Genomic DNA, 23,103 nt, shown 5'->3' on the forward strand with positions numbered 1-23,103 from the left:
TTGGGAGGCTGACAGGGCTTGGAGAGAGGAAAAGGGTTCAGGAGCATAAGATGGTTAGTGTTGAAGAGAGAGTACAATGTTCCTCGGATAGTAGTGGAAGAGGTGAAGACTGGTGGACACAGACCAGTTTGTGTAGGAAAGTGGAGAATAGAATGTGACCATATATGAGGTCGGACAATTAAGTTCGCAACTTGTTGCAATGATGTTGGTAACCTTTTTTGCTATCAGAGGGATTATTCATTATGAATTTGTACCAACTGGACGAACAGTTAACCAAGTTTACTCTTTGGAAGTGCTGAAAAGGCTGCGTGAAAAGTTAGATGATCTAGGGGGTGGCCGGTTCCTCAGTTGGTTAAAGCGTGGTGCTGATAACACCACGGTTGCTGGCTCGATCCTGGTTGCTGGTTCGATCCCGGCATGGGCCACTGTGAGCTGTGCCCTCCTTTAAAAAAAAAAAAAAAGAAAAGAAAAACTTAGATGACCTGAACTTCGCCAAAAATTCATGGCTCTTGCATCACGACAATGCACCAGCTCACCGGGCACTGTCTGTGAGGGGTTTTTTAGCCAGTAAACAAATAACTATATTGGAACACCCTCCCTGCTCACCTGATCTGGCCCCCAGTGACCTCTTTACCCTCAAGATAAAGGAAATATTAAAAGGAAGACATTTTGATGACATTCAGGACATCAAGGTTAATAATGATGACAGCTCTGATGGCCATTCCAGAAAAAGAGTTCCACAATTGCTTTGAAGGGTGGACTAGGCACTGGCGTCGGTGCATAGCTTCCCAAGGGGAGTACTTCGAAGGTGACCGTAGTGATAATTCAGCCGTGAGGTATGTAGCACTTTTTCTAGGATGAGTTCACGAACTTAATTGTCTGACCTTGTATAATGATGCACCCCATTTAAGTCTCGTGTTATGATGAAGTGGGCAGGGTAGTTTGCTTACTGAGTTCAAGTAGAGGACTTAAAACTTAAAGTGAATGAGGAAAATGTGGACTAGCCACTGTGGGGAATGGGCAATAAACAAAGGTTTCTGCGTCTATTGTTGGTAGCAGTGGGGGAGCCCCGCTGACATCTTGAGTACGTAGCCGCGGCTATTGGCAAGATCCTTAGACTTGATTCATCATCGGCCAACTGCCCAGTGCAGGAGAAGGGAAGGTATTGATCTAAGGCTTTTGTCTCGCTGGTTGGGCATGATGGAAGGACAGGCATGTGAGGGAAGTCAAGGCTATTTGGGAGCTTTTAAGTGATTAGCATGTAGCCCATCCTGGAAGAGGAAAAAGGAAGGAAAAAACAAACCCAGAAAGTGTCCAGGGAATTGGAATTCCCTTTGTTGGAGAGGCAGTTGTAGAAGTGAAGTCTTTAGAAGGAGAGAGGAGAGGATGGTGCGTCCTAGAGGAGAGTATAGGTATTTCTGCTATAATGCCAAAAGTGTGTCGCTGGAAAAGCCTCATGTTTTCCACAGAATGGCACTCTAAAGGTAGCAGGGCTTGTGGGAAAAGTGGGCCTCGGGCAGACCACTTAAAACCTGTGGAACTTTGTCACCAGAGCCCTACAAAAATAACAGTCTTAATAACATACAAGCCTGGTTAAATTCCCACTGGCATTTGTGCCCAATGTCACAGGCTGCTGATCCTTCACGTTCTTAAGCCCTGAGGTTTGGGCTTCATTCTTAGCGACGTGAGTGCTTGCTGGGTCTGCTCAAAAATAAAAGTCGGAGTCAGGGTTTAGCCCTTTTCACTTTTTTTTAAAAGGGAGAAAATACATACCTTCAGCTATTAGAATGGCTAAAATGCAAAGAAAACCTGAAAATGCCAGTTGCTGGTGAGGCTGCAGAGCAACAGGAACTCTCAAACATTGCGGTGGGAATGCAAAATGGTCCAGCCACTTTGGAAGATGCTTTGGCAGTTTCTAACAAAGCTAAACATAGTTTTACCATATGATCCAGTGATTGAGCTCCTTAGTGTTTATCCAACTGATGTGAAAATTTATGCCCACACAAACATGTACGTGGATGTTCATAGCAAGTTTTCTCATCACCCAAAACAAGCAACCAAGATGTCTTTCAGTAAGTGAATAAACTGTGGTACATCCATGCAATAGAATATTATTCTGTGATAAAAAGAAATGAGCCATCCATCCATGCAAAGACACAATGGTACTTAAATGCATGCTGCTAAGTGAAAGAAGCCAGTCTGAAAAGATTTTATATTGTATGATTTCAATTATATGACATTTTGGAAAAAGCAAAACTATAGAGATAGTGAAAAGATGAGTCGTTATCAAGGGCTTGAGGAGAGGGAGAAAGGGTGGAATTGACAGAGCACGGGATTTTTTTAGGGCAATGAAAGTATTTTCTGTATGATACTGTAATTGTCAATAAATGACACTATCAAACCCATAGAATTTTATAGCATGAAGAGTGAACTTTAATATATGCAAATTAAAAAATCCTTTAGAAGGGAGGGGGAAATCCCAGGATAGAATGCAGAACTGACCACAAAAGCTTTTACAAATGTATAAAACAGCCTAAGAAAAGGGGAGGGGAAAGGTGCTGACCTAAGTAACTTTGGAAATCCGGAGAGTGTAAAACTAATGGTATTATATATATATATGTGTGTGTGTGTATATATATATGAACTCGTTGATAAAGTTGTATTCCATGGATATGAGTTTACAATTCTGATACTGCTATACACTTATACTGGAACTGAACAATTAAAGAAATGGATGGCAGATGGTAGGAGCTAGGTTTCTTACCGCTGGAGTAGAATTTTACAGATAAGGAAAGGGAGGTGGTTAGAGTGATCCATGTGATGATAGATTAGAGTTGGGGACATCAGTATGAACTTATGTTTAGTTTAATATCAGCACAGATGATTACCTATGGAAATACAGGTATGTGTATATACAGGGGTTTAGTATACACACATGTATTTCCTTGCTCTTGTCAATGAGAGGACCTAAAAGTAATGACACCCCAGTAACAATGAGCATACCTAGTACCTTGAGCTTGTATTCTAATGCCATTTGCCAGTAAAAAGAGCTAGGGCTCCTTGGAGAAATGGCTGATTCTAGGATTGGGGCAGGAAACATAGATGATGAGCCTCTAGCATCTTGTACAGCCATAAAGTAACAAATGAAAACGACAGGTATTGGAATTATGTCAGAGTGCCAGAGGAGCCAACTGCAAAAGCTCCCAATAGTTAAAGGGGGAACAGTTTGAGCAACAAAGTAATATTCAATTATAACCCAAAGTTTAAAATAAATATGTGTTTACAGAATTGTACACCTGAAATCTACGTAATTTTACTAACAATTGTCACCCCAATAAATTTTTAAAAATAAATACATAAATATGCGTGAGTCCATACTGATATAAACAAAGAGGAAATGTGTTAGCACTTTTTGATCTGTACTGCAGGTCAAAGTGCATTTCCCAAGATGGCTTAATATAGTGGAAAGTGTAGCAGTTCTTGAAGCCACTAAAACATTGGGCATTACAGGAATGCACTTCTGTAGGATTCCCAGCCTTGTTGACTTAGGACCTTTTGTATATTGCTAAATTTTTCTAATTCATTAATGTACCGTTTCCCCGAAAATAAGACCTAGCTGGACCATAAGCTCTAATGCGTCTTTTGGAGCAAAAATTAATATAAGAACCAGTATTAGATTATGCCTGGTCTTATGTAAGACCCGGTCTTATAGTAAAATAAGACTGGGTCTTATATTAATTTTTGCTTCAAAAGACGCATTAGAGCTTATGGTCAAGCTAGGTCTTATTTTCGGGGAAACATGGCACTGGGAAAAGTTGCGTTATGAGCTCAATGACTTATTATGCTGACATCATTCCTGTATTTATCAAGTGCGTATGAAGTAATTTGTATTCAAGAAGTGTGTTTTGTAGCAGAACAGACTTTATGAGAATTTAATATTTTTGAGGTGGAATAGTTTCAGGTGATGTCAGAATCCAGACTGTGGCTCCAGGAGGGAATGATGGAAGTTAGGGTGGATGTCAGTAGGAATTAAATGTAAAAATGTCCAGGAGTCAAAATGCAAAAACAGTAAAATTAATCACAAGTTAAGTGTGAAGTGTGTTAATGTTATATGGGAGAGATACATGTTGCTGTGAGGGCATATAATAAAAAAGAGGTTAGACCAAGGCAGAGAGGGTAGAGAGAATAATTGAGGAAGTAAAGCTTGAGCTAAGATCTGAAGGATGAGTGGACCTAACCAGGTGGGGAAGGAAGGGTAGAGCTTTCCAGTCAGAGAATCACTTGGGCAAGACTGGCCTGGCAAGCATGGCTGGAGCAGAGGGAGGAGGTGGAAAAATTCAGGGGGAGGGCGAGATCAAACAAGGTTTTCAGGAAGTTTATCTTTTTCATAGGCTAAATGGAAGGCTTTTAAGAAGGAATTTTAGTTGTGCTGAGGGATGGTGGTACAAGGAAGGCTGATTTATCTTCCCAGAGAGGCACTTGGAGCGTGGAGGGGGATGGGGATGGGCCTTATTCACACCCTTTCCATTTCAATGAAATACATCTACAGGTTGTTGGAGTAGAAAGAGCTAGCCTTAGAATAGAAAGAGCTAGCCTTAGAGTTTTGAAGCAATAAATGTATTTTCTTCCTGAACCATGTAGAAAACACTTAACATTGAAGACTGTTTTTAAAAGTTTATACTTTGGTAGTGTGAGGTTGTTTTTTGGTCACCACAGAATTTAAGGTAATAAACTTCCTGCTGATTAGCGTTATTAGGAATAGGCCCTTTACTCTGATAATACTAGTCCCTTCCAAGAAATAGAACCGTATGAATCCTGTTAACCTTACATCTAAACTTTTTCCTAGGTCTTTAAATATAAATTTAATTTAGAAATGAACCAGATCCTTTGAACATTTACAGAATTTTTCTACATTGTTTTAGTAGAGCATGATGAATATAATGGAACTTGAAGAATTAGGATTGTATCGTTTTTACAGTTATTTTTGCATAACAGAAAAATGTAGGGGATCTTAATTTATACATAGGTTTAACACATGATTCTACTAATTTTGGACAAGTTATATAACCTCTAAAATTTTTCCATTTTTAAAAATGAGGTTAAATAATACCTACTGCACAGGTGTTGAATGAGAAAAAATCTATACAAAAGCACCAATTATTTACAGATTGTTTATCCTAGATATTTCCTTTCTCTTTTCTCATAGAAGTAACAAGGGTAGGAGATAGGAACACATGTGAAGTGATCCCAGGATGCTCATTGTTACGAAATCCTTCCTGTGGGTTCAGAGCTGTGCTGGATCAGGCTTGTTGAATTTAAATCCCAGCACAAATCCTGGTTTGGAATTCTCACACAGCAGTATGACCTTGGGCGAGTTTCTTTATCTTTCCTTATTTTCTCAACTAAATAAAAATAAATACCTACTTCATACGTTGTTATGAATGTTAAATAAGTTAGTAAATATAATGCTCTTAGAACATAGTGTTAAATGTATGCTATCATTTATTATTATTATGTATACCTTGAGATTACTTTATCCCTAAAAATTTCGATCACTTCCCTTCTTAAAAAAACAAAACCAAATATAAAAGCTAGTTGTCTTAGGATTCCAGGGTTAATCAGGGTTTTCTTTGGATTATTTTTAACTGTCTAACTTTTAAAAATGCATTTAGTTTATATGACCTTTTCCCAGGCAACTCAATTATCTTAACATTTTTACTGAAAAAGGTTATTTGTTAAGAGAAAGATGTTTCGCTGAAACCATAATTTATTAAATGTCCATTTTTTAAAAAGTGAATGGTGTCGTTCTGCAGATTTATGCTATTGTTTTTTCTTCTGCTTAGCTTAGTGTAAATCTATTACCTGCCTATGTTAAAGCAGTTTTAGCAGCATCTGTATATTGCTGCTTCGATTTTTATCTTCTTAGCCAAGTTTATTCCCTTCCAGTGGTCAGTTACTTCTGCTCATAACACATTTACTTAAGACATCTGTGGACACACGTTTTCATGGCTGAGTTCATTCAGTTTCTTTTGGGCCATGTGAACATGTACTAATTTGCATTGCAAGTGTAAACTTAACTGTTTAATGATAGGGTACTTTATGAAATTAGTAATTTCATAAAGTGTATGGTGAGGGAAGATATGATCTCATTAGTTTGTAATGGTTATTATATGGCTAAGGTATAATTTTTAACTTAAAAGAAGGTTTTTAGTTTTAAACAATCATGGTAAATTTGAGGAGGGGGAATTCTGCTACCCATGAAGGTATTGTTATAGTGTGACTGAAAGATTAATGACGTAAGTTTGTATTGGGTAAAGCATATCTAACTAAAACACCTGAGTAATGATTTAGAGTATTGTTTCTCATACAGCCTCTTTGGGGGTTGTGGAGACTTGTCTCACTTACTCTCTTTGAGTACTTTCTGACCAGCTACTTCAGCTTTTGCCTTTATTCTTCTGTAGTTTATGGGCGTATTTTGTCTTGCTTACTTGATTGTGTTCACATAGTAGCTTTTCAGGTAATTTGTGTCTTAGACGAGTGACAAGGGAGATGATTGTCAGTAAAGGAAACCCTCTGGGATTAAAATTGTGGAATAGCTAGTTTAAAAAGTTTAAAAGCCATCATCTAACACTTCCTAACAATGTCAGCAATGGTATGGTGTTATGTTTCTTTCTTTAAAAAGAAAGAAAATACAACTAGAGATTAGATATAGTTCTCAGGCTGTAATTGGCCAAAGAAATTTCATGGATCAGCCTTTTAATGATGATACGTCAAAGATCAAAATTCTAAATTCTTAAAGTAAAAAAGCTGTTTTGCTAATTCACTCTAATTGTGTAAAATTTAAGTTAAAAATGTACTCTATGATACAAATGCTTCTGGCTTAAAAAGCAGGCCATTTGGCAAAAGAGTGTTGTTTAGGAAAAATTTTATAAATGATATGTAAATTTCGGTTAATAAAGTTAAGGTCAGATTCTCATTATGTTCTTCAAATGCAGCCTTTTTTTTCTCTTAAAAATATAGTATACTCTAAAATACTTTTAATTTTCACAAAGGACTGCTAGGTTCAGTGTGTTCAGATTCTGAAATTTTATTAAAATTGGTAATGTGTGAAGAGTTCCATGGCTAACTTGGGCTATTTTGCGTATTGGATTAATTATGATGATAAGTGTTTCATTAGGCTTTAATTATTTGTGCTGATGGGAGCATAAATGTATATGTCATTCTAAAAGCCATATTCCTGAATTATATGTTACAGTTTTCATTTGAATATCTCATTTGATTTTTTTTTTCGTTTCTGTTTTGTATGCAGGTCATGGCAAAACCCCAAAAGATGCAGCGTCAGTTCGTGCCACACATCCAATACCAGCAGCCTGTGGGATTTATTATTTTGAAGTAAAAATTGTCAGTAAGGGAAGAGATGGGTAAGTATAAATTTTGGTGGGAAAATTGTTTGGTATTCTTGGGTGATTATTTTTGTTTTGATTCATAATGTTTATGATGTAATTGGAAAATTGGAATCTTGGAAATTTTGGTAACTGGAAAAGTGGAATCTGAATATTCCAGTATAGCAGGTTAGATCTGGTTTTGGTTAAATATTAGTTGAAGTTAACGCTTGAATTCATGAAATTAACCAAGTCTTTCTGGTACTTTTGTCCACAAAATGGAGAATTGGAATTAAACAATAGCAGTGACTCATTTTCCATGCCTTTTCTTACACCGTCTTTTTTTTTAATTTTGAGAAGCTAGTTAACCAAAGCCAAAAAATTCATGGTATTTTACAGGGGCTGGGGCTTAGAATTTCAGGTTTAGATCAGGGAAATGTATGTTTGTATGCTCTCAGTGGGAGGCAATTCCCAGGGATTAGCGTGTGGTTTAGAAGCTTACACTTAGAACTCCATGTAGATCCTGGAACCAACTTTTATATCATTGCTTTACAACTTGGAATTGGTATGGAGAGAGAGAGAGAGAGAGAACACACATCAGAATCACTGTGGGACTGTTAAAAATACAGTAGTTTGGGCCTTACCCCGAATGTTCCTGAATCAGGAATTTTAGAATTAGAGCCTGAGCAAGACATGCATTTTGAGAAAAGCAACTTGGAGAATTTTGGTGCATATCTCTGGTTAAGAACTAATTACCTAGAATCATTGGCTCTGTCCTATGGTGTTTCCTGATAACTTCATTGTGGTATCAGAGATCCTGTAAAGCATCCATGGAATCATTTGTTCACCTACCAAGATAGTTATTGGGCTGTATAGGTTGCCCTGTATTTGAAGTGGATCATTTAACCCATCTTACTGCTTCTGTGTTTAACTGACAAAGTAAGTGTATTCAGTAGATTATTCCTCTTTATTTGCTGAATATTCTTAATGTCAATAATATGGAAAGTAAAAAGTGAAACCTTGAAATTCAGTGATAACTTTTTAACTGCCTCAGTTTTTGCAGGGTGATCAAGCCAAAGATAAAATCAGAGAAGCCTAAAGTGGTTTAGAGATGTAGAGTAAAATAGGCACGTGATTGTAACCATTTCTAATTCTGCTGCATACTCAGTAAGCCAGTTCTTTTCATACGCAACGTTATATCATCAACCCCATAATGCTGGTGTTGTGCAGAGTGATTCCCAGGGTTCTCTTTACCTTTCACTCTACATATTCTACCTTTGCATGATCTTGACCTTATATTTTCATGGCTGCAAATACCCTGATGAATCTCAAATCTAAACTACATCTTAGGCTATTCCCTTGAGCTCTGGACCAATATATCTAATCAGATGTTTGCATTTGAATGTCCCTCAGGCATTTAAATTTAGCTTGTTTAAAATCGTTTTCTCAATATTAGCTTGGTTAGTTGTTCACGAGTGCTAGAAACTTGAGAATTTCCTGCTTTTATTTTCTGTGTCCATCTATACAATCTCTGCCTTAGTCAGGTCTTAGTAACGTATCCCCTAAATTACTGAGGTGGTTGGTTCATTGGTCTCCCAGTTGCTCCCCGTTTTCCTCTCCGGTCTATAATTATTGTCAGTGTTCTTTCTAATACAGAACTGAACTGTGACTTTCCCCTTCTTTAGATCATTTAGTACACCTGTTACTTCGAGGATAAAATCTAAAACTTTGTTACCGAGCGTGGGCTCACTTCCTGACACACACAGGAGCCAATACTATGGCACTGGCTTTTGAGAAAAGAAAAAAGCTTTATTGCAGGGAGACAGGAAGCAAAGCTCAAATCTGTCTCCCTCATCCAGGGTTTGGGACAAGATTTAAGGGGAACAGGCTGGTATGTGGAAGTGCGGGCAGGGCAGGTTTCCATAGGAGGGCTTTGGAACTTGGCCACTTGTGGTAAGATAGGGTGAGGGACTTCAGCACCAGGTCTTCCTGGATCTTTCTGGACAATCGACACTTTACATCTGAAAGGATTCTGGCGTTTAGGTCCCAGTCATGTCCTGGTCCTTTGGTTCTGGGGTAGGGGAGAAACTGGTTCCAGGTATAACTGGAGGTCAAAATTCTCTGCTCTGTGCGTGCTTTGGCTGCATGACTTGTGGTTTTGCTCTGTTGTCTGAAAAAGAGGTCAGTATCTTGTTAGAAACATGGTAGGGCCAGTTTGAGCTTGTTCTATGATTACGACTTCTTAGCAGGGTCCTTCATGAAGACTAACTCCTTTTAATTTTCAGTCTTATCTCTTGGTTTCCAGGATCCCTCATTCTTTTTTTCTTTCATTTTTAAAGTTAGATTTATTTTACATATAGTAAAATTGACCAATTTTAGCCTGCAGGTTTGTGAGTTTTGACAGATGTGCATGGTCATGTAACTACCACTACAATCAATACATAGTACAATTCCATCACTTCACTCCACCCCAAATTCCTCCATACCCGTTTGTAGGCAAATCTTCCCTATTTCCAGCCCCTGGCAACCACTGGTTGGTTTTTAGTCTCTAGTTTTGCCATTTCAGGAATGCTTTTTAAATGGAATCATATAGTATGTAGCCTTTTAAGTCAGGCGTTTTTCACTTAGCACATCGCATTTGAAATTCATCCCTGTTGTTGCATGTATTGCCAGATCAGTCTTTTTACTGATGATTGGATGAACCAACTGCAGTTTGCTTATCCACTCTTCATCTGAAGTGCATCTGGGTTGTTTCCAGTTTTTGGTAATTAGGAATATAGTCACTATAAACATTTATGAACAGGTTTTTGTGTAAGTGAGTTTTTATTTCACTTGGGTAAATATCTAGGAGTGGAATTGCTGGATGGGATGTTAGGTGCATTTTTAACTTTATAAGAAACTGCCAGATTGTTTTGCAAAGTGGCTGTACTAGTTTGAATTCCCACCAGCAGTGTATGAGAGTTATCTGCCTCCCCAGTAGCACTTGGTATTTTCATGTTTTTTATTTCAAATTTTTAGCCATTATAATAGGTATCTAGTGGTTTCTTGTGGTTTTCACTTACATTTCCCTAATGACTAATGATGTTCAAGAATCCTTAGTTCTTACTTGCCCCCCGTTTTTTTTTAGAAAAACAAACTCAATAATTCCTTTATTTTGGTTTTAAATTTATCACTTGTTGACAACTGTGGAAATGGTTAAGAAATGACTTTAACAGGTAAAAATACTGAATTGACAGCTAAATTGAACAGAATGTTTCACAGGATACTTCGCATTTTGTTACTTCAATTAAATTCCAGCTCTTTATACCTCATCTCTTTCCTGAGCTGTGGAAGCTCTAACTGGGGCATTTGGTTAATTTCCATTTCCACTTTTCTGAAAGCTTAGGCTTGGAGAAATACGCCCCAGAAAATAGAAAGTAGGATGCTAAACAGAGTTCAATCAACATAAAGTGACCCCCACAAGAGAAGGATGGAACAAACGTTTTAGGTTAGAAAATATTCCCATGGACCTGTTTCTAATCAGAATCAGCACCTGCGAAAAATGCACGGGGTAGATGACAGTACGTGGTGCCATAAGATACTGTTCGTAGTTCTCTAACTGGACGTGCCAGCTCATAGTTCTAGTGTTACATGCAGGCTCTTTTCCTCCTTATAGCTTACCTTCTCTTGGTCGCTTTCTCTATCAGAGTAGCTTAACTAGTTACTCTTCAAGCTCTAGTGCAAAGGTACCGTTTTTGTGGCATTTTCTCCTCCCCAAAATAGGATCGTGCCTTTTCTATGCTTCCTTTACATTTGGGCAGACTAATTATAATATCGATACTGTTTTTGATTGCTTACTGGTGGTGTATAACTGTACAGATTCAAGAGTAGGGGACTACTTTATATTTCTGTAACTCCAGTACTTAATTTTTAGCTAGTATTCATGTGAATGAATAAGTGAATGGATGAGAATTAGTACCTACCTCCTGTATATTCTTGGAGAAATCTTTTGTATGTCTTTGGTTAAATATTATTTATCTTTCTGGTAACTTTTTGAACAAAGTTCTAGGTCCAACCCCATGCTTTTGGAAGGGAAGAACAATTCATTTATGGGAAGAAAAGCAAGTCATGTTGCTATTAATAATTTTTGGCCAGGTAATAATATCTTTCTGGAGACGTATTGAACTGTATCAAGAGATATTTTGCAAAGAAGGGACCAGAAAGAGCAGCTGTTAGTCACCTTTCATTTGCGGTGTTACATGCCTATCTGAGAGTTTATTATACTTAATTTAAAATTGAATTTTCTTTTAAACATTCTGTTTATCCAAGATTAGGACAGATAAATATTTGGAGCCAAGATCATAGTTTTTTAAAGAGAAAGTGTCACTGCAGCAAGTTTTCTCATAAAATGGCAAGATTTAGGTATGAATTGCCTCTTAGTTTATTTGTGATATACGTTATTTCTAAGTTGGCCTTGGAAAATTTGAATATGACTATAATGATTGTTACTTGAATTTCTTGCCTGAGAAATAAGACTTGACGGAAGTTCCTTTTATTGAGTGAAAAAAATAATGTGTTTTGTTCTCTGCCTTGGATTTTCATTTAAACTAAACATAATTTTTGATATGTTCAGCAAAGTAAGTTAATTTTTTAGGCTAAAGTAGCCTGTTTAAATTTTGTGATTAATTTAAAAGTAAAGTTCTCATGCATTTTGCATAACTTTTTTAGGAGACATATTTAAAGAGTATATACAGAAGGTGCCAAAAAAAGTATACACATTTTAAGAAAGAAAACTGTATTAAAATTGTAATGCTCAATATATTCTGATAACAAAAGATGAATACAAGTCACGTTTGACTTCTGCAATTACAAGAGGTGCTCAGAGTGGTTACCATCAGTGTCCAGAGACTTCTGATTTAGGCGAACTGCTGCTTGAGTCATATTGACCAAAGTGTCCACTTGTGTACATTTTTTTGGCACCCCCGGTATTTACATTGTGTTCTTGTTAGTGATTGTTGACTGTCAAGATGAATTTCTAAAAGGAGTCTGTCTTATGAATGTACTTCCAGTTCAGGAATTTCATTCAAGTTTTAAATTATGCATACTAATAGAGGCAGTTAATTCTAAATGTAAGAGAAAATAAACTTTTCATTTGAAAATTTTTAGAATTATAATTTATTATGAGTGCAGTATTTTTAGCTCTTCAAACAAAATACTGATGCTACTCTGCCAGTAATTCAGGAAAAACCAGCAAGTAATCCAGTCTCTCTGTTCTATTTCTAAATTCTTCTGCTGATAGAAATAACATTCTATGCTTGCTAACTTTCTGGCTTATTTCTTAGGGGAGTGGAAAAAAATAAGTGACTTCTTCCCATCTAGCTTTACAAGGCTTTAAAAGGTCTTTCCTTCTGGTTTCAATTGGCGATAAGCAGCAAATGGAAACACAGATGGAAAAACATGAACAAAGGCATCAAGGAAGCAATATATTTATTAACTTAACAAATATAACTGAACACGTAACTGTCACAGTTGAGTAAGTATATATAAGGAATTATTCATCTCTGTCTTATCCATAGTTCCTCGTAGAGGACCTGGCACTTAGTAGAAACTCAGTAAATGCATTGAGTGAACTGAATGTGGGCCCTTGCCCTCAAGGTATATCTAGTCCAGTATTTGGAGGGCACAGTAGGGCAGGGTAGGGAGCAGACATGCAGATACCTCTAGATTAAGACATACTAAGTACTTTGAGAATGAGAGAATATATGGAAGATCTGAGGAGAGAATGATTAATTCTAGCTCAAGGTAACGGATTTAGAAAGGAGGTAGTATTTGGTAGGCCTTATAAAATGAGTAAGAATTTGAGAGGCTTTGTTGGGGAAAATTATTTTAGACAGATAAATGGCCTGACTAGTTTCGTGAGTGGAGTGGAACTATAATGTATAGTGTCTTTGGCTGAGGTATATGGCTCAATACTGTTGGAGACTTGAGGGATTATAGTGAAGAGTTTACAGAACAATGGAATCAAATATTAGCCTCTATGACAGTTCTAAGGTGGAATGCTCTATAGGTAGCAGGGAGGGAGCCTTTAGTCTTTTTGAGTAGGGCAGTGATATATCTGTTTTAGAAAGACAGTACTGGGTGGGGAGGACATGCAGTTGTGAGGCAGTGTAAGGTGGCTCGAGATAGGAGTTAGGTTATGAGGCTGTTGCTTAGGGATAGATTGTGAGAGAAATTAAAAAAAAGTAGAGGAGGAGGAGGTTTAATTTGTTGGGTACCTATGACGTGGCAGGTATTGCACTAGGATCCTAGGATTTACAAGGATGGGTTGGCCAAGACAGGCTACCTGCCGTCCAGAAGTTTGCAGGTTAGAAGGAAAATGAACATGTCAACAACTAAATATAGTATGAAATATATGTAGTAATAGATATATAGGCAAACTGCAGAAGAAGTGTGGTGGAGGAAGTGCCCAAGTCTTTTGGAAGATGGAGGGGTGATTTGGAAGCCTCCATAGAAAGCTTGCATAGCTCGTACAGCTATGGAAGAGGAAGAAAGTTAAACATAAGTCTCTCTCACTTCCCTGTCCTTCGGCCACCCATTACTGTCCTTACACTAATTTCCTAGGGATCCCTCCAGAGATAGTCTGTGAGCAGAGTTTGCAAAGATGAGTAGCCGTTTTAGGAGCTGATTAGTTACTTTTGCTAAAAAAAAATATAATGAAGTATTTTGGGATTGATTAGATGGAGAGTTGAATATTGGCTCTGCCACCTATTAGTTCTGTGGCCTTGCACTTTTCCACAAACTTGTTTCCCTATCTGTTAAGTGGAAATAATAGTGTCAGCTTCATAAGATTAGATTAAATAATTCATTTGAAAGCACTTATTCGAGTAGGCCTGCTGCACATACTTGCTGCTGTTGTTACTGAAGGAGAGAGCAGCATGGAGCTTTGTGGGTGCGCCAGAGATCACAAGGGACTGCGAATGCTAATGGCTGTATTGCCTTTACCTTTTAGGTGCTAGTTGGAAGCAAGGGAATGACAACAATTGGCTTTGCATTTTAGACAGGTCACCGTGATGGCAGTACTACCATCACAGTACTAGAGAGGTTCCAGGCTGACATCCAGAAGGACCAGTCGCGCTAAAGTGATTTTAAATTGAGGGCTTAATTTTTGTAGTGGAGCTCAGCAAGCAGACAGATTTGCTGTCTACGTGGGACGGTTAAAGCAAAACCAGCTTGATTAGGAAGTGGGAGTGGTGAGGGTAGCTGTTGAGAGAGAGAGAGTGAAGGATGGCTTCCAGGTTTCTGGCTTGGACAGTTGATCCAGATAGATGGTATTGTGGCTACACAAGGTACAAAACATTGGAGGGAAGTGGGACTTGGAAGTTGCAGATGATGGGAACAATGTTTGAACTGCTGTGAGACATTGAGATGATTAATTAATAGCAAAGCTTTGACTAAAAATCAGTGGCATTTAGGAGCGAGAGAGCAGAGCTGTAGGTGAATTTTGGAGTCATCAGAATCTAAGTTGTTGAAGCCATGGGAATTGATACGATCCCCCAAGTATGTAGCGTAAAGAAAGGAGAGGGCCTAGCATGGACATGAGAACCATTTTTATAGTATATTAGGAGGGGGAATCTAGCTAAAGATTCTGAGAAGGAATGGTTAGAGAGCTAGAAGGAAGATCCTGGAGTATTGTGTGTTGGAAGCCAAGGAAGTCAATTAAAAGGAGAGCTGAAGTGTCCACTGGTTTGTCACTTAGGGGTTGTTAATCCTTGTTATAGCAGTTTCTTTAAAATTGGGATGGAAGCGGGTGCAGTGTGTAAAGAGTTAGATTAGGGTAAGGAATGGGGATAGATAGTGGAGCCAGTAGACTTGTGTAGCTGTGTTGCTGTTGTGGAAAACAGTCATTCTTAATCCATTCAGAAAAATCTGCCAATTGAAAGATTCAGAAGGTAGTACAGAAAAATATAAGAAAGATGTTGTAATATTGTATCACCACTATTAATAATTCAACTTGTTTGCTTCCAGTTTTTATATATATACCTTTTAATATCTTAAACATAGTTCTATTTTTCTTACAGATTTTTACATGCTGTTTTTATTATTGATTTACTTACACGTATTTATTACTAGGTATTTCTTACGTAATTAAAACCATTTTCCAATAAGATTAAAAGCTCTATCTGTTTTTGTTTTTTGGCTGCAACACATTCTGTTGTATGTATGTTAAGGCATATCCATAGCTATTCTCCTATTGTTAAGTTGATTCTAACTCTTTTTACTATTATTAAGTAATTATTACTCATGAAATCCCTCTCTTTAGGAAAGATTTCTTGAAGTAGAATTATTGGATCAAAAGAAAGGGCATGCACATTTTTAAGACTCATCATAATACAATGGCCAAATTACTCTCCAGAAAGATGAGTCTAGTTTCCGTTGGGGTGGGAGAAACTTGGTCCTATGTATCAGTTGAGGAGATGACTCACCCGTGAGTCCAAAGAAAGATTGAGGAGGTGAGTTCTTTTGCTGAGGGCATAGAGGTGGGGACTTAAATATAAATTAGGAATATGGGATGGAATATGGAATTGATTGGAGCATAAATAGTTCTACTTCAGGAAGCCTGTCTTGATAACCTACCTTTACACCTCTGTATTAAGTTAGGCTCCTCTGTTATGTTTTCTTAGCACTTTGTACTTCCCCTGCATAGTATTTAATCATATTCATAGTTATTTATTTAAGATCTGTCTTCCCTTTTAGTGTGAGCTCCATGAGAGCATAGACTTGTTTTTTTCACAGCTTAATCTATGTTGTCTCACACGTACTTAGTAAATATTCATTGATCATGGAAGTAAAAGTATTGAGGAATTATGAGGTTTAAAACCTTGAATTTGTTGTGATGGCAGTTTACATACATAATACCATTTTTGTCTATATACTCAGCTGGTTAGGGAGGCAAGTTGAATTATATGATTGACGCAGGATAGGAAATTACAGGCTAGGTAAGTTGGAAGAACAATTGTAGTAGTTGAGGTAACTAGTGAGGGGATATTTAAATGGACAGTTTTAGTTCAGGCTGGTAAGGAAGAAATGAAATCAGTAAGGAGCTGATAAACTCAGACAAAATGGAGACATTTATAATATATAGCGGGGCTGTTTTTAGTGAGGTTTAAGAAGACATGTGGTGGGATTTCTTCAGGTGGAATTGCTGAAGATGCCACATAGGGTATAGCAGTGAAAGACAGCTTCTGTGAAGAGAAGCCGAAGGGATTGGACGTCCTTTTTATTCAGTACTGTATGTATCCTGAGTGCATAGAACAATGCAGGGCACAAAATAGGTGCTGGATAAGCATGTTGACTGAGGGGAGTTGGGTAGGCTCAACATCTTCTGTAAACCCCCAGCTCTGTGCTTGTACAGCACGTCAGTACTTGGTGTTTGTGGAAGTAACTGAGTCTTGGATATTGGATACTTCTTTACCTACGTTCTGAAACCATGGTAGGAGTCGCATTTTTTGTGGTGAGAAAAATACCAGTACCCAGTGGATGTGGGAAAAGTGACCTAGACATATATATAACCATGACATTTCTTAAATTATTCTTGGGTTGGTTATCTTCAGTGTAGTTGAAATTCCGAATCACCCTTACCCCATAGCTCTGTCAGTTATTTTTATACCCAGCAAATGCATTTGGATTTTTTTAAGAGAGTTTTTTTTTCCAGTTATACAGTATAATGCACTCTTAATGCAGAACGGGAAATCGGGCGGCCAGATGGCTCAGTTGGTTAGAGTGCGAACTCTGAACAATAGGGTTGCCGGTTCGATTCCTACATGGGCCTGTGAGCTGCGCCCTCCACAACTAGATTGAAGGACAAATGATTTGGAGCTGATGGGCCCTGGAGAAACACACTGTTCCACAATATTCCCCAATAAAGTTTATTTAAAAAAGGGGGAAATCAGACAGATCGTGTGAAATAATAAACAGCATAACTATTATATTTTTAAAAGCATCTGGAATCCTACCGCCCATATTAAACTACAGTTGACATTTTGCGGTATATATTCCCAGCCTTTTTTCTGTATTCAAACAAATTTTAACATTAGTCTAAAAAAGAAAAATTGGTTTAAGATGTATTTCAATCACATAAAATAGATTTTAAAAATGTATTAATCTCATGTTTACCATTAGTTACACTTTAATAAAGCTTTGAAGATACCCATAATCCTTCAGTATAACTTTAAGGTTGTATATCTTTGTCAATAATAAATATATTAGTTGAAATCATATTTCAGTTTTTCAAAACCAGAAAAGCAGTTTTTAATCAGTCTATTTTTGTTTATCTCAGGTATATTTTTTGCTATTTGCCTACTGTTGGAATCAGGTGAAAGTAAGTGTTACAGAATAAGGAAAAACAGTCTATTGGTCCTAGATCTTTTGATTTTTTGTGGGTGATTTGGCAGTTTGGGTATGTGTTTCTGGAGGAGTGGTTGAAATGTTCAAAATGATTACACAGTAGTAATGGTTTTTGGTTGGAAGCACAGGCTGGTTAAGAGCTGAGGTTCATCCCAGAGTTTCTCTCTTGGTGATTTAGACAGTACAGAATGTAAACAGTTTTCCTCCTCAACATTTTCAAGTGTACATAAGAGTTAATACAGTGAACACCCGTGTGTCTACCACCTGGATTTTACAGTTAGAATTTTGCCATGTTTGCTTTATGCCAAATCTGTTCATTAATCCATCTTTTTTTACATTAAAAAAAATTTTTATATTGGGAAATAGTGTGTTTTTCCAGGACTCATCAAGTCCATGTCAGGTCATTGCTTTCCATCTCGCTGTTGGGGGTGCAGCTCAGCTCCAAGTCAAATCGTTGTTTTCAATCTAGTTGTGGAGGGTGCAGCTCACTGGCCTATGTGGGAATTGAACCGGCGACCTTGGTGTTACGAGCACTGTGCTCTAACCACTGAGGTAACTGGCTGCCCCTATTAATCCATCTTATTGTTTAATGCATTTCAAAGTAAGTTGCAGACTTTCCAAATGAGTTTTACTTAAATTTTCTAATTTTACACTTGGATCTCTTTTTTGCTCTGAAAATCTTTGTTTCTAATGTTATTGACATGATTTTTTAATTTGCTTTGTCCTAGAACATAACTATACATTCTAAATTAAAATACCAAAATAATTATTAACAAGAATATTGATTGAATACAATAGGATTTCTTTACAGTTTTTTTTGTTGTTAGACTAAACCCCAGTAGGGATAGATACGCAAAATACTGTGCTTTATAGTAATTGTTTTCTGTGTGTTTTGGCCGTCAATTAACATATTATTAGTTTCACTTATTTAAATTTATCTTCCTTTTTCGGGATTGCTTTTTTTCTTATGTAAAGCATTTAAACATTTTTACATTATTCTAAAATTAAAGTTGTACAAGAAGGTACTTCACAGAAAGCTCATTTCAATCCTTCTCGCACCCCACCCCCCCCCATGCCGGCAGGTAACCATTTTTATTGATTCTTGCTTTATCTCTCCATTATTTCCTTTTGAAAATATAAGCAAATAATGTCCTAGAAAACTGCACATGCATCACAGGTAACTGGTGACACTAGTTGCTTTTAGATAGGGGAGGAAACTTGAAACGTTTGTCACTTTTGAGTTTTGTTTTTTAATAATGTTTATTTTCTTTGCTATTTTTTGGGGAGGCGGGGGAGGTTAGTATATTTTTATGTTTAGAAAATTACTTTTATACTAACACCAGCAGTTCCCATCCATTTAAGATATTCTGTATTGTGAGCAGTAATGGAATTAGCTGGTAACCTCTTCTTCAGCTACCCTTCCCTCTTCTCTGGTAACTATTATTTTGGCATTTAAAAATTTATTACTGATTTGCATGCAGTAAAATTCACTTTTTTCAGGGGGATGGATATAGTTCTATGAGTTTTGACAAATGCATACAATCATGTAACAACCACCACAATCACGATACTGAATACCTCCCCAAATTTTCTCTTACTCCACCTTTATAATCAAATCCTCTTCCCACCCCTGACTCTTGACAACTGATTTATTTTCTGTTCCTATAGTTTTTCCTTTTGAAAAAAGAATGTCACATAAATGGAAATGTCACATAAATGTAACCGTTCGAGTATGGTGTTTTTTCATTTAACGTGAGGCATTTGAGCTTTATTTAGGTAGACCAGTGTATCAGTAGTTCATTCCTTTTTTGGTAAACTCTCCCCTTTTCCATTTTGTTAATTGCATTATATCCATATGTTGTAGAAGCAGGTAACATTTGCATATACAACTCTGTTACTTCATCATTTAGTGTTAGTTCTAAATTCAGTATGTTTAATAATCACTACCAGACCTTGTCGCAAAGCTTCTCTTAGGTTTTTTGGTTGTCTGAAGCACATTCTTAACTAGAGAGCTCAGGAAGATCTCATGGGAACAATATTTAAGTCTTTTCTGGTTCATAGCTATTTGTTTATGACTGTTAGACCCATTATATTTTGAAGATTTGATTGGATATAAAATCCCTGGCTTACGTTTTCTTGTGAGCTCCGTGGACTTGGATATGAAGTATTATTGTCAGTCTTAAGCCATTCTTTTTCCTTACAAGAACCTTGGCCTTTTCCTTAGATGCTCCAAAGATCTTTTTTTTTCTTTAAAGTAGCAATACATGAATCTGTCTTGGTGTTAACCTTCCTGTGTGGCCTTAAATAATAGGTTCAAGTCTTCTTTTATTTCAGAAAAGTTTTCTTGTATGATCATTTTTAGTATTTGCCCTGTTCCTTTACATAGGTTTCTTTTCTGGGGACTCCAGTTATGAGTGTGTGTTGGATCTTCTTTGCCTAACTTCTATATCATTTGTTCACAAAACCTTTTTCTTTCCTTCTTTGTTTATTTAAAAAATCTCCTCCATTTTGTTCCATTTTTTTCCTGTGGGGCCTGTTCACTCTTTTGTTCCATTTAGTTTGCCTTCATTTCTGATAGAAGTTTTCTTTTTAAAAATTCTTAATATGATGCAAATAAAAACAATATTTTCCCACTTGTTTGTATTAAAACGTGGAGACATCCTATGAAAAAAGTCTTAAGATCCAATGTAAATTTTTAAGTCATAACACTTGTGAAGAGAAATGTTACCATTGGAAATTCAAATAGTAATATACATCCCAATATCCATAGTTTTATAGGTACACGTCACTTGGTATGATGGATAGTACCTGTCAAGTTTATAAAATTCAAATGTGAAGTAGTTTCTTACTAACTTATTTGCATGATTTGGAATTGCTGCTTTTCATTGTTCATAAATTTTGTAGTGACGTACTGAAAAATAAAGAGGATTTTAAATACAAATTACAATATAAATAATTTTACTGACCCAAAATTTTACTTTACTATATTCATAAATAATTTAGTGCCTGTGAAGTGAAAAGTAGGATTTGTTTTATACATATAATGTGATAAATTATTTTCCTTAACCTACATTTAACACTATAACAGACTACTTTAAAAAGTCAGGAAGCCAAGTTATGTTTATTTGTTCTTGTAATTACAGATGAAATTACTTGATAAAGTTTTTAGAGGAATTCGCTAACTAGTAGTGTGCTTTTGTTGATCTTAGAGATTTATTGTCTTAATTATTAGTTAAGAGGCAAAACAAATGAATAGGTACTTGTAGGCCATTTTAGTACACATAGCCAGGCCTTAATTTAAGGTATTGTATATATCTATAGCTCTTTGAGACGTAATGAGAGAATACAAAACTGAAGGAAGGGTTGATGTATATTATTGTGGACTTTCTAGAGGTAAGAAGTAGAGCCTATTAATTTTTGTTTTCCATGATCCTTCTGCTTTGGGAGGAATGAGTGAGGGGTAGACTATATAGAGAGGTAAGTAGCTACTTTGCTGTCAGTGTAGAATTAGAATTGGACCAAATTGTGCATCACAGATAAATCAGAATGCTCTAGGTTTATGTTACTTAAGCTGTAAATTACCTCAATTCTGTTGGCTCAGATAATCATCTAGTGATTAGTATTTAATTTATAATATTTTAGATATGCATGTTCTTAAATTTCTTTTATATATTAATAGTGGCTGTTCTATAGATGGATGTGTTGAATGTGGTATGGTAAAGTTGTGGCCACATGAGGAAACTAGAACCAGCCTTGGAAGGAAATTTATTATACTTTCAGGTCCCATAGAAGGAGTCTTGCATGCCACTCAGGGTCACAGGGGAAGCGTCAGGTTTTGGTCAGGTGGCAGAAGATAGGAGGGAGGGGAAGTCCTAGGCCAGAGCTTTTATTGGGGTTTCTGAGGGAACGACAAGGCAGGGCAGGGTAAACCGTTTAGGATTGGCAGTTTTGAATAATTCCAGTGGGATTCAGGCTATCGGAGTGGTCTCTAGTCGTCTGGTACCTGACCTTGGGATGAGTTAGGGGAGGGGAAGTACTGGCTTGTGTGTGTGTGTGTGTGGGAGTTAGATAAGGAGATGGCTGGGCTGCCGACTTGAATTGGTTGGTTTGTATATGAGAGAGATGGTCCTGCTCAGGTCCTTCAGTAGGTCTAAGGGCTGGCGTTGGGATGAGCCATCTCCCTGACCAGAAAACTTTGTCCAAACATATAAGATACAGACAATAAAAAAACACCACTAGTACAGTGGCCCAGTAAAGTTTAATCTGCTTACACTGTCATATCATTTCTGATGTGTTCACGATCTTTCACTACCTTAGCTCTCTAAGGATCTCTTGTTTGCTAGCTTTTTTATAAGTTGTTAAACCTTTTTGGTTAGTGATTGCTTTTTTCTTTTAACCCTGAAATACGCATGTTTTAAAAACCTGATTGAAATATTTTCAGAGGAGCAACTTTGAATGAAATATTTTTGGTTTAATTTTACAGCACTACTATATGAAGCACCAGGTGGGTATATATCAGCAGTTCGCTTCTGATGTTTGAAAGTAGTTATATGTTTCTTTTTCCACATAAAGAAGAAATGAGTATGTGTTCGTATCTTTATTAAATGTTTAAGATTGGTCATTTGTGAGTGAGTTACAGAAGAGTATCCTGGTTCTAGTTATTTTCCCTGTAAGCATTTTTGTAGCTTTTTTATTGGATTATTTCCTTTTTTAAAATTTATTTTTAGGTAACATATAGTAATATTTACCTTTTTTTGTTTGTTTGTTTGTGTGGTTCTATGAGTTTTGACTAATGCATAGAGTCCTGCAATAACCATCACAATCAAGATGCAAAATAATTCCATCACTCCCCAAATTTCCCTAATACGGAATGCCCCTTCATTAATCTTCCCTACACTTGTAACTTCTGACAGCCACTGACCCATTCTTCTTCCCTGTAGGTTTTCTTTTTCAAAACTGACATATAAAAGGAATTGTGTAGTATGTAACTGTTTGAGACCCACTTTCATTTAGCGTAATACGTTTGAGATGAATCCATATTGATGCTTGTACCGGTAGTTCATTGCTGTTTATTACTGAGTAGTGTTCCATTGTAAGGATGTATCACAGTTTATTCATCCCTTCACCAGTTGAAGAATTTTGGGTTGTTTACAGTTTGTGTTAATTATGAGTTTAGATTTACAGAAAAATTAAACAAGTAGTACCGGGAGTTCCCATATGTACTCTTCTGCCTTACCACCCCAGCTTCCCCGGTTGATAGCCTTCATTACTGTGGTACATTTTTGTAATTGATGAACCAATATTGAGGCATTATGATTAACTAAAGCCCACAGATTAC

At 36.8% G+C, this 23,103-nt stretch overlaps 1 protein-coding gene across 1 annotated transcript in view; it reads left to right on the forward strand.

Moving 5' to 3' along the window:
• RANBP9 (RAN binding protein 9) overlaps positions 1 to 23,103 on the forward strand; it is an 80,893-nt gene that overhangs the window by 6,787 nt on the left and 51,003 nt on the right. The window contains exon 2 of the mRNA XM_074335205.2: positions 7,310 to 7,421. Coding sequence (XP_074191306.1) covers positions 7,310 to 7,421 — 112 coding nt within the window. The remainder of the gene's footprint in view (positions 1 to 7,309; positions 7,422 to 23,103) is intronic.

The sequence above is a fragment of the Rhinolophus sinicus genome, chromosome 14 (genome assembly GCF_057876585.1).
Source record: "Rhinolophus sinicus isolate RSI-liver-muscle chromosome 14, RSI-T2T, whole genome shotgun sequence".
NCBI lineage: Eukaryota > Metazoa > Chordata > Mammalia > Chiroptera > Rhinolophidae > Rhinolophus > Rhinolophus sinicus.